Raw genomic sequence first — 12231 nt, 5'->3', positions numbered from 1 at the left:
GGCTTTGCATTCGTTACAGACCACACATGCACAGAGAGGAGTGAGATTTTTTGTTTTACTCCGTCTGCCTGTCTGATAGTCAAACAAAATTGAAAATCATCCCAACCAGGAAACTTACTGTTTTTAAGGATGTCATAAAGGACACAAACAACAGACATGAATAACTCATGTAACTGTTAGATAGGGTGGTATAATAGACACTGCGTCAATGACGGAAAAACGCCGGTAAATTCTGAAATTAATTTTGTTACATGACCTTTAAAATTTTTACTTTATTTAAATAGAATTACTTTGTACACTTGAACACGAGAACACAAATCGCCTTCTTGTAGTTTCCAAGAATCTCCAGTTTAGCTGTAAGTGGACATGCTAAATAAAGTGATGTGTATAATTTAGGGTGATGTGTTACACTGCTTCACTGGCACTAAACAACCAAAATGTTTTTTTAAACCAACTTTAAAATCGTTCTTTTATTTCAGTTGGAGGACTGTATATACCTGAACACTGCGTGGGGTAACGTGTTCTGTGAGCTCTCAAGTTGTCTATTATATTTGTCATGGAATTAAGAGGGAGAAATGTTAAAAGACATCATAGAAATCTGTAAAAGGATTGTGGTTGTATTGTGGTGTTGTATGGTGGTGCCATCCCTACCTTGTTTGATTGTGTTTTGGGGATTCCATCTCATGTTTTTATTTTATTTTTTTTTTTTATGGTTTTTTTTTGTGACTTGTTAACTTCACCACCGAAGGTTGGAGGGAGGTTAAGTTTGCACCCCTGTCTGTCTGTTTGTCTGTGAGCGCGATATCTCAAAACGTTGCGGACGGATTCTGACGAAACTTAGTGCACAGGTTGGGTGTTTGACAAGGAAGAATTGATTCAATTTTGGTGAAGATCCGAATCCGGATCCGAGAATTGTTTTTAGTGATTCTTCACCATTGAGGGACAGGGCTGAAAGTGATATCGAGCAGGATATCCGAAAAAGTTATTGACGGATTCTAACGAAACTTGGTAGACAGTTTGAGTGTGTGGCAAGGACGAATCTGTTCGATTGTGGTGAAGGTCCAAATCTGGATCTGGATAGAATTGAAAATTTTTTTTTAAAATGATTCTTCACCGTTGAGAGATGGGACCAAAAACAATAAATAACGTGATATTTCAAAAAGTTGTGACAAAACTATATGAATGAGTTGGTTAGGTGAGAACAACATGCCAAATCGATTTTGGTTCAGGTCCGGATCCAGATCTGACCTATCAGTGGGATACAAACCATGAACTGTTCAGCGGGGCTGAGGTATGATGCACTCTTACGAGTACCGTTCTCGTTTTTGTTGTATATTTTGGGAGAGAGATAATTTTTTTTATAGTTGTGTAAATAGTATCATGTGCTAGTTTGTGGTTCAATTGTCATGTGGATATCACGTGTTGAAGTTCTTTGGTTTGTGCATGTTTTACATTCCTGGAATTTAAATGTACATGAAATTATGTCAGTAATACAGATAGCACATCAGGGTTGCCTGTACACAGATGAAACTGTAGGTCGAAATGTCAGTAATACAGATAAAACTGTAATACAAATGAAACTGTTGTTCTAATGTCAGTTACACAAATGACACCGCAGGTGTATGTGGATGTATCTGATAGGCACTTACCTCACCATTACATTGTACCAAACAATGCAGGGGCAAGCTTGAGCTAATAGGTGAAGTATGCAAATGATGAGTATCTGAAGTTGACTACAGCATCAATGAAACAAACCAAGGAGTAACCCGCTAACTCTGTAACATTTTCTTTATTTCTCTCATTCTTTATCTATCTGTCTAAGTAGAAGTGAATTCTTGCAGAAAGTTTTTTCTGTAAGGCAAACTTGGCTGCGCCTGGATGGGTTTGAGGCTTGTGGAGTAGCGGCTGAAACCTAAATTCTATCTTGGTTCCTCCTGATGACTCCATCTTTGCTCTTTACTTATTCGGATTCCTAATGATGACTCCAATGCAGTATTTAGTCTTCCGTTTGATTACTGCCAGGGTTTCTGTGAGCAAGTGTGGTTTTGTGTTCTTTAGGACACCCATCATCACATGCATAACCTGGACAAACATGACCTGTAACCTGGACAAACATGACCTGTAACCTGAACAAAGATGACCTGTAACCTGGACAAACATGACCTGTAACCTGGACAAACATGTCCTGTAACCTGTACAAACATTACCTGTAACCTGTACAAAGATGACCTGTAACATGGACAAACATGACCTGTAACCTGGACAAACATGACCTGTAACCTGGACAAACATGACCTGTAACCTGGACAAACATGACCTGTAACCTGCACAAACATGACCTGTGACCTGCCTGCACATGACCTGTGACCTGGATAAACATGACCTGTAACCTGTACAAACATGACCTGTGACCTGCACAAACAGGACCTGTAACCTGTACAAACATGACCTGTAACCTGCACAAACATGACCTGTAAACTGGACAAACATGACCTGTAACCTGCACAAACATGACCTGTAATCTGGACAAACATGACCTGTAACCTGAACAAACATGACCTGTAACCTGGACAAACATGACCTGTAACCTGGACAAACATGACCTGTAACATGTACAAACATGACCTGTAACATGTACAAACATGACCTGTAACCTGTACAAACATGACCTGTAATCTGGACAAACATGACCTGCAACCTGGACAAACATGACCTGTAATCTGGACAAACATGACCTGTAATCTCAACAAACATGACCTATAACCTGGACAAACATGACCTGTAACCTGGACAAACATGACTTGTAACATGTACAAACATGACCTGTAACCTGGACAAACATGACCTGTAACCTGGACAAACATGACCTGTAACCTGTACAAACATGACCTGCAACCTGTAACTTGGACAAACATGACCTGTAACCTGTACAAACATGACCTGTAACCTGGACAAACATGTCCTGTAACCTGTACAAACATGACCTGTAACCTGCACAAAGATGACCTTTAACCTGGACAAACATGACCTGTAACCTGTACAAACATGACCTGTAACCTGCACAAAGATGACCTTTAACCTGGACAAACATGACCTGTAACCTGGACAAACATGACCTGTAACCTGGACAAACATGACCTGAAACCTGGACAAACATGACCTGTAACCTGGACAAACATGACCTGTAACCTGGACAAACATGACCTGTAACCTGGACAAACATGACCTGTAACCTGGACAAAAATGACCTGTAACCTGGACAAAGATCACCTTTAACCTGGACAAACATGACCTGTAACCTGGACAAACACGACCTGTAACCTGTACAAACACGACCTGTAACCTGTACAAACATGAGCTGTGACCTGTACAAACATGACCTGTGACCTGGACAAACATGACCTGTGACCTGCACAAACATGACCTGTGACCTGGACAAACATGACCTGTAACCTGTACAAACATGACCTGTGACCTGCACAAACATGGCCTGTGACCTGGACAAACATGACCTGTAACCTGTACAAACATGACCTGTAACCTGCACAAACATGACCTGTAAACTGGACAAACATGACCTGTAACCTGCACAAACATGACCTGTAATCTGGACAAACATGACCTGTAACCTGAACAAACATGACCTTTAACCTGGACAAACATGACCTGTAACCTGGACAAAGATGACCTGTAACCTGGACAAACATGACCTGAAACCTGGACAAACATGACCTGTAACCTGGACAAACATGACCTGTAACCTGGACAAAAATGACCTGTAACCTGGACAAAGATCACCTTTAACCTGGACAAACATGACCTGTAACCTGGACAAACGCGACCTGTAACCTGTACAAACACGACCTGTAACCTGTACAAACATGAGCTGTGACCTGTACAAACATGACCTGTGACCTGGACAAACATGACCTGTGACCTGCACAAACATGACCTGTGACCTGGACAAACATGACCTGTAACCTGTACAAACATGACCTGTGACCTGCACAAACATGGCCTGTGACCTGGACAAACATGACCTGTAACCTGTACAAACATGACCTGTAACCTGCACAAACATGACCTGTAAACTGGACAAACATGACCTGTAACCTGCACAAACATGACCTGTAATCTGGACAAACATGACCTGTAACCTGAACAAACATGACCTGTAACCTGGACAAACATGACCTGTAACATGTATAAACATGACCTGTAACCTGTACAAACATGACCTGTAACCTGGACAAACATGACCTGTAACCTGAACAAACATGATCTGTAACCTGGACAAACATGACCTGTAACCTGGACAAACATGACCTGTAACCTGAACAAACATGACCTGTAACCTGGACAAACATGACCTGTAACCTGGACAAACATGACCTGTAACCTGTACAAACATGACCTGTAATCTGGACAAACATGACCTGTAACCTGAACAAACATGACCTGTAAACTGGACAAACATGACCTGTAACCTGCACAAACATGACCTGTAATCTGGACAAACATGACCTGTAACCTGAACAAACATGACCTGTAACCTGGACAAACATGACCTATAACATGTACAAACATGACCTGTAACCTGTACAAACATGACCTGTAACATGTACAAACATGACCTGTAACCTGAACAAACATGACCTGTAACCTGGACAAACATGACCTGTAACCTGGACAAACATGACCTGTAACCTGTACAAACATGACCTGTAATCTGGACAAACATGACCTGTAACCTGAACAAACATGACCTGTAACCTGGACAAACATGACGTGTAACCTGGACAAACATGACCTGTAACATGTACAAACATGACCTGTAACCTGGACAAACATGACCTGTAACCTGTACAAACATGACCTGTAACCTGAACAAACATGACCTGTAACCTGGACAAACATGACCTGTAACCTGGACAAACATGACCTGTAACCTGTACAAACATGACCTGTAATCTGGACAAACATGACCTGTAACCTGAACAAACATGACCTGTAACCTGGACAAACATGACGTGTAACCTGGACAAACATGACCTGTAACATGTACAAACATGACCTGTAACCTGGACAAACATGACCTGAAACCTGGACAAACATGACCTGTAACCTGTACAAACATGACCTGCAACCTGTACAAAGATGACCTGTAACCTGTACAAACATGACCTGTAACCTGGACAAACATGACCTGTAACCTGGACAAACATGTCCTTTAACCTGTACAAACATGACCTGTAACCTGTACAAAGATCACCTTTAACCTGGACAAACATGACCTGTAACCAGGACAAACACGACCTGTAACCTGTACAAACACGACCTGTAACCTGTACAAACATGACCTGTGACCTGTACAAACATGACCTGTGACCTGGACAAACATGACCTGTAACCTGGACAAACATGACCTGTAACATGTACAAACATGACCTGTAACCTGGACAAACATGACCTGCAACCTGTACAAAGATGACCTGTAACCTGGACAAACATGACCTGTAACCTGTACAAACATGACCTGTAACCTGGACAAACATGACCTGTAACGTGGACAAACATGTCCTGTAACCTGTACAAACATGACCTGTAACCTGTACAAAGATGACCTTTAACCTGGACAAACATGACCTGTAACCTGTACAAACACGACCTGTGACGTGTACAAACATGACCTGTGACCTGGACAAACATGACCTGTAACCTGCACAAACATGACCTGTAACCTGTACAAACATGACCTGTAACCTGGACAAACATGACCTGCAACCTGGACAAACATGACCTGTAATCTGGACAAACATGACCTGTAATCTCAACAAACATGACCTATAACCTGGACAAACATGACCTGTAACCTGGACAAACATGACTTGTAACATGTACAAACATGACCTGTAACCTGGACAAACATGACCTGTAACCTGGACAAACATGACCTGTAACCTGAACAAACATGACCTGCAACCTGTAACTTGGACAAACATGACCTGTAACCTGTACAAACATGACCTGTAACCTGGACAAACATGTCCTGTAACCTGTACAAACATGACCTGTAACCTGCACAAAGATGACCTTTAACCTGGACAGACATGACCTGTAACCTGTACAAACATGACCTGTAACCTGGACAAACATGACCTGAAACCTGGACAAACATGACCTGTAACCTGGACAAACATGACCTGTAACCTAGACAAACATGACCTGTAACCTGGACAAACATGACCTGTAACCTGGACAAAAATGACCTGTAACCTGGACAAAGATCACCTTTAACCTGGACAAACATGACCTGTAACCTGGACAAACACGACCTGTAACCTGTACAAACACGACCTGTAACCTGTACAAACATGAGCTGTGACCTGTACAAACATGACCTGTGACCTGGACAAACATGACCTGTAACCTGGACAAACATGACCTGTAACATGTACAAACATGACCTGTAACCTGGACAAACATGACCTGTAACCTGGACAAACATGACCTGTAACCTGTTCAAACATGACCTGTGACCTGCACAAACATGACCTGTGACCTGGACAAACATGACCTGTAACCTGTACAAACATGACCTGTGACCTGCACAAACATGGCCTGTGACCTGGACAAACATGACCTGTAACCTGTACAAACATGACCTGTAACCTGCACAAACATGACCTGTAAACTGGACAAACATGACCTGTAACCTGCACAAACATGACCTGTAATCTGGACAAACATGACCTGTAACCTGAACAAACATGACCTGTAACCTGGACAAACATGACCTGTAACATGTACAAACATGACCTGTAACCTGTACAAACATGACCTGTAACCTGGACAAACATGACCTGTAACCTGAACAAACATGACCTGTAACCTGGACAAACATGACCTGTAACCTGGACAAACATGACCTGTAACCTGTACAAACATGACCTGTAATCTGGACAAACATGACCTGTAACCTGAACAAACATGACCTGTAAACTGGACAAACATGACCTGTAACCTGCACAAACATGACATGTAATCTGGACAAACATGACCTGTAACCTGAACAAACATGACCTGTAACCTGGACAAACATGACCTATAACATGTACAAACATGACCTGTAACCTGGACAAACATGACCTGTAACATGTACAAACATGACCTGTAACCTGAACAAACATGACCTGTAACCTGGACAAACATGACCTGTAACCTGGACAAACATGACCTGTAACCTGTACAAACATGACCTGTAATCTGGACAAACATGACCTGTAACCTGAACAAACATGACCTGTAACCTGGACAAACATGACCTGTAACCTGGACAAACATGACCTGTAACATGTACAAACATGACCTGTAACCTGGACAAACATGACCTGAAACCTGGACAAACATGACCTGTAACCTGTACAAACATGACCTGCAACCTGTACAAAGATGACCTGTAACCTGGACAAACATGACCTGTAACCTGTACAAACATGACCTGTAACCTGGACAAACATGACCTGTAACCTGGACAAACATGTCCTTTAACCTGTACAAACATGACCTGTAACCTGTACAAAGATCACCTTTAACCTGGACAAACATGACTTGTAACCTGGACAAACACGACCTGTAACCTGTACAAACACGACCTGTAACCTGTACAAACATGACCTGTGACCTGTACAAATATGACCTGTAACCTGGACAAACATGACCTGTAACCTGGACAAACATGACCTGTAACATGTACAAACATGACCTGTAACCTGGACAAACATGTCCTGTAACCTGTACAAACATGACCTGTAACCTGGACAAACATGACCTGCAACCTGTACAAAGATGACCTGTAACCTGGACAAACATGACCTGTAACCTGTACAAACATGACCTGTGACCTGGACAAACATGACCTGTAACCTGGACAAACATGTCCTGTAACCTGTACAAACATGACCTGTAACCTGTACAAAGATGACCTTTAACCTGGACAAACATGACCTGTAACCTGTACAAACACGACCTGTGACGTGTACAAACATGACCTGTGACCTGGACAAACATGACCTGTAACCTGCACAAACATGACCTGTAACCTGTACAAACATGACCTGTAACCTGGACAAACATGACCTGTAACCTGTACAAACATGACCTGTAACCTGGACAAACATGACCTGTAACCTGGACAAACATGACCTGTAACCTGTACAAACATGACCTGTAACCTGGACAAACATGACCTGTAACATGTACAAACATGACCTGTAACCTGTACAAAGATGACCTGTAACCTGGACAAACATGACCTGTAACCTGTACAAACATGACCTGTAACATGTACAAAGATGACCTGTAACCTGGACAAACATGACCTGTAACCTGTACAAACTTGACCTGTAACCTGGACAAACATGACCTGTAACCTGTACAAACATGACCTGTAACATGTACAAACATGACCTGTAACCTGTACAAACATGACCTGTAACATGTACAAAGATGACCTGTAACCTGGACAAACATGACCTGTAACCTGTACAAACATGACCTGTAACCTGGACAAACATGACCTGTAACCTATACAAATATGACCTGTAACCTGTACAAATATGACCTGTAACCTGTACAAACATGACCTGTAACATGTACAAACATGACCTGTAACCTGTACAAACATGACCTGTAACATGTACAAACATGACCTGCAACCTGTACAAACATGACCTGTAACATGTACAAACATGACCTGTAACCTGGACAAACATGACCTGTAACATGTACAAACATGACATGTAACCTGGACAAACATGACCTGTAACATGTACAAACATGACCTGTAACATGTACAAACATGACCTGTAACATGTACAAACATGACCTGCAACCTGGACAAACATGACCTGTAACATGTACAAACATGACATGTAACCATGTATTGCTGTTATCAGCATCGCGAGGGCTTCCGTTCCACCGATCACGTGACCAGATTCTGTGCTTGAAGAAAATTTCGATATTTTATGACGTCATTAACTGTTGCTCCTGATCCAGGTGAGCTTCAGGATCCGTGGTCCTATTTTGATGTTCGACGCCGCAAACGGAACCAGAACGATGCTCGGTACGGCGCTCACCTCCACCAGGCTGAGCAGTGAACGTTTTGCATCGCAATGATTGGCCGGATCCGGATCCCACCTGAACCAAAATCCAATCGGCTTGTTCTTGTCACCACACCAACTCATCCACCCGGTTTTGTCCGAATCCGTCCATTACTTTTTGAAATATCCTACAAACAGACAGACAAACAGGCAGACAGACAAGCAATCAGACAGAAAGACTAAGACAGACACAAACAGGCAGACAGACAAGCAATCAGACAGAAAGACTAAGACAGACAGACAAACAGGCAGACAGACAAGCAATCAGACAGAAAGACTAAGACAGACAGACAGGTTTGAAAACAAAACCACCGTCCACCTTTGGTGGTAGATCTCGGAAATAAAACAAATATAAAACCGCGAACTTTGAGGAGTGATCGTTGCCAGGGAGTCCGGGGCACGTGAGGAAAGTGGTTGTCATGGAGACGCGTGTGGGATTATAGCGGTTCCGCTGAGGGAAACGGCTGGTCGTGGAGTAGTGCGGGGTTAAAGTGGTGTTGCTTGTTGGTATCGAGTGGTGCACGTACACTGATTGCGGTAGATCGAGTGTAGTTTAGTTGTGAGGCGCTGAGGTGGTGCCGTGTTTACATGACGTGGCAGTCGTCATGGAGTGTAACTCGGTGCCCCTGTATTTGGGTCACGTGTGCGTTTCTGGTCTGGGATTCAACGTGGAGGAGCGAACTTTGCTGCAGTCATCGCTGGTAGTGGTACAAAGCGAATACCGTTTCCACACCGTGCTGTTGTGGGGGAAGGTGCTGGGCCTCAAGCACGACTACTACATAGGTCTCGGGTTTGGAGCGGATCGCCTCAAAAACAGGAACATCATTTACAGGTCATTTTCATTCACCGCCCATCAATCTGTGGACAGGAATATCGAGTGTCCATGACGACGTGAACTTCCTCACACGATAATAATTTATCAATTTAGGGATGATATGTTAAAGAGTGATCGGTGATGAATCCCATCCCCCCCTGGGAGAGGGAGTTTTGCAATCGTGTATGTATGTGTGTGTGTGTGTGTGTGTGTGTGTGTGTGTGTGTGTGTGTGTGTGTGTGTGTGTGTGTGTGTGTGTGTGTGTGTGTGTGTGTGTGTGTGTGTGTGTGTGTGTGTGTGTGTGTGTGTGTGTGTGTGTGTGTGTGTGTGTGTTTAATCCAACGATTACAGCGCTTCTCTCCATGCTCTGAATTCGCCTTCATTGCATCCATCAAGAATTGTGTTAAATCGCATCTCTGACCTAAAACTTTTAAAAACCACAGTTTGCCATGGATGCTCGCTTTCCATCAACCATTCTTTTTTTCCAACTTCAGTGCCAACTCACCCCCCTCACCCCTCACTCTCACTCTCAAAGCAACCATCCCACTCTTCTCCCTCCAAGCCTCCCTCTCACCTCTCTCAAAAATTCCCTCCTCACCTTTCTCCCACCTTTCATCCCCCTCACTCTTCCTTCTCTAAGTTGCCCCCCTCTCATCCACCAACCTGCCTCCCTCCACTGCCCTCTCACCTCCATCTCTTCACTCCACCTCCTCAAATCCTCAACTGCCTTCTTCCTTGTCTCTTGTCCCCCCTCTCCCCCAGCACCACAGAGCCTTTTCTCCTCCTCATTCGGCCCCCTCCCTCGCTATTCTGCAATACCCCACACTGTTTCAACAACCCTCCTTACCTCCCCCCTCGTCCCTTGTCCTCCCCTCCCCCTCCCCCTCCACCTCCTGCACCCAAAGCCTCCTCCCCTTCCTCTTCATTAAAAGTGTGGACCTCAAATATCTGGGGCCTTCGCTCAAACCTTTCAGATCTTTCCATACAGGTTGCCACTGACAAACCAGACATTATCTGCCTAACAGAAACTTTCCTCTCCCAAGACGTGTCTGACTCCCAAGTATCTCTCCCTGGTTACTCCCTCTTACGGTATGACAGACCTGAGCCTCGTCCTGGTGGAGGTGTTGCTCTCTTCATCAAAGACTCTATTCCTCACTCTCCATGCACTGCTCTCACTCCCCCACACCCCCAGGAATACCTCTGGCTTCGGCTTCCCCTCCACTCCCACCTCATGTTTATATGTGTACTGTACCGTCCACCGAACAGTGATGACTCCATCTACACTTCACTATCCAAAAACATGGGCCATCTTCTATCTTTTCATCCAAACTCTCTCTTCCTCTTATGTGGTGACTTCAATTGTCATCACGCCAGTTGGCTAGGTGTGGGTACCTCTCTCACCTGCCATGGCACCTCAGCAAAAGCTTTTTGCAACTCATTGGGACTGACTCAATCGGTCAACTTCCCGACCCGGATCTCAACCAATGGTACTCCATCTCTTCTGGATCTGATTTTGACAAATTTCCTTGACAATATCTGCTGCTCTTCCTTCGCTCCAATTGGTTCTTCTGACCACGTCCTTGTCAAAGTGGACATCTCTCTGGCTGTTATCAGAGAACCACCTCACCGCCGTCGAGTCTGGCATTTCACTCAAGCCGACTGGCAGGGTCTCCGAGCAGCCATCAAACTTACAGACTGGTCTCCTATCACTACTTTCTCAAACATCAACTCATCCTGGGAATTCTTTCAAAGAAACTTGCTCTCCCTCATGCACAGATTTATCCCCTCTCGTGTTCAGTTGTCTTACCCTTCCTCCCGCCCTTGGTTTACTGAAGCTTGTGGCGAGGCAGTTGTCCTGAAACAACTTGCCTTTGCCTCATGGAAAGCAAACTCAACTGAGGGCAATCTCAGTTCTTTCCACAAAGCTCGGAACAAGTGTGTATCTACCCTTAGGAGAGCCAGAAAACAACATCTTTCTCATCTCAAGTCTGAACTCTCAAACCTCTCTCCCTCCTCAAAATCCTGGTGGCATTTAATCAAATCTGTTTCTGGTGTATGTTCCCCCTCCATCCCCTCCCTTACCTCAAATGGCCGCACTGCTGATTCCACACGTGATAAAGCTGAATGTCTAAACTCGGTGTTTGCAGCTAAATCTTGTGTCCTAAACCCATCACTATATCTACCCACTTTACCCAGTCGCACCCAACTTTCCCTGGACTCTGTATCCTTTTCTCCTGACAAGGTGGAGAGCTTGCT

General features: G+C 43.9%; 2 protein-coding genes across 4 annotated transcripts in view; one reads left to right on the top strand and one right to left on the bottom strand.

Moving 5' to 3' along the window:
- Positions 1 to 9327, bottom strand: part of LOC147012229 (uncharacterized) — a 31479-nt gene extending 22152 nt beyond the window's left edge. For both annotated transcript variants that reach the window (XR_015051519.1, XR_015051520.1), the window contains exon 1: positions 9199 to 9327. The gene's annotated coding sequence lies outside the window, so the exon portion shown is untranslated. The remainder of the gene's footprint in view (positions 1 to 9198) is intronic.
- A 245-nt stretch (positions 9328 to 9572) lies between these two features.
- Positions 9573 to 12231, top strand: part of RSPH9 (radial spoke head component 9) — a 37836-nt gene continuing 35177 nt past the window's right edge. The window contains exon 1 of one of the 2 annotated variants that reach the window (XM_085856100.1): positions 9573 to 9993. In XM_085856100.1, the coding sequence (XP_085712226.1) occupies positions 9767 to 9993 (227 nt within the window). In that variant the 5' untranslated portion in view covers positions 9573 to 9766. The remainder of the gene's footprint in view (positions 9994 to 12231) is intronic. The other variant, XM_085856099.1, reaches the window with a different exon arrangement.

This window comes from Eptatretus burgeri, chromosome 15 (genome assembly GCF_056783735.1).
Source record: "Eptatretus burgeri isolate ZD-2024b chromosome 15, Ebu_testis_v1, whole genome shotgun sequence".
Lineage (NCBI taxonomy): Eukaryota > Metazoa > Chordata > Myxini > Myxiniformes > Myxinidae > Eptatretus > Eptatretus burgeri.
The sequence above is the reverse complement of the archived record's forward strand: the minus strand, read 5'-3'. Positions and strand labels throughout refer to the sequence as shown.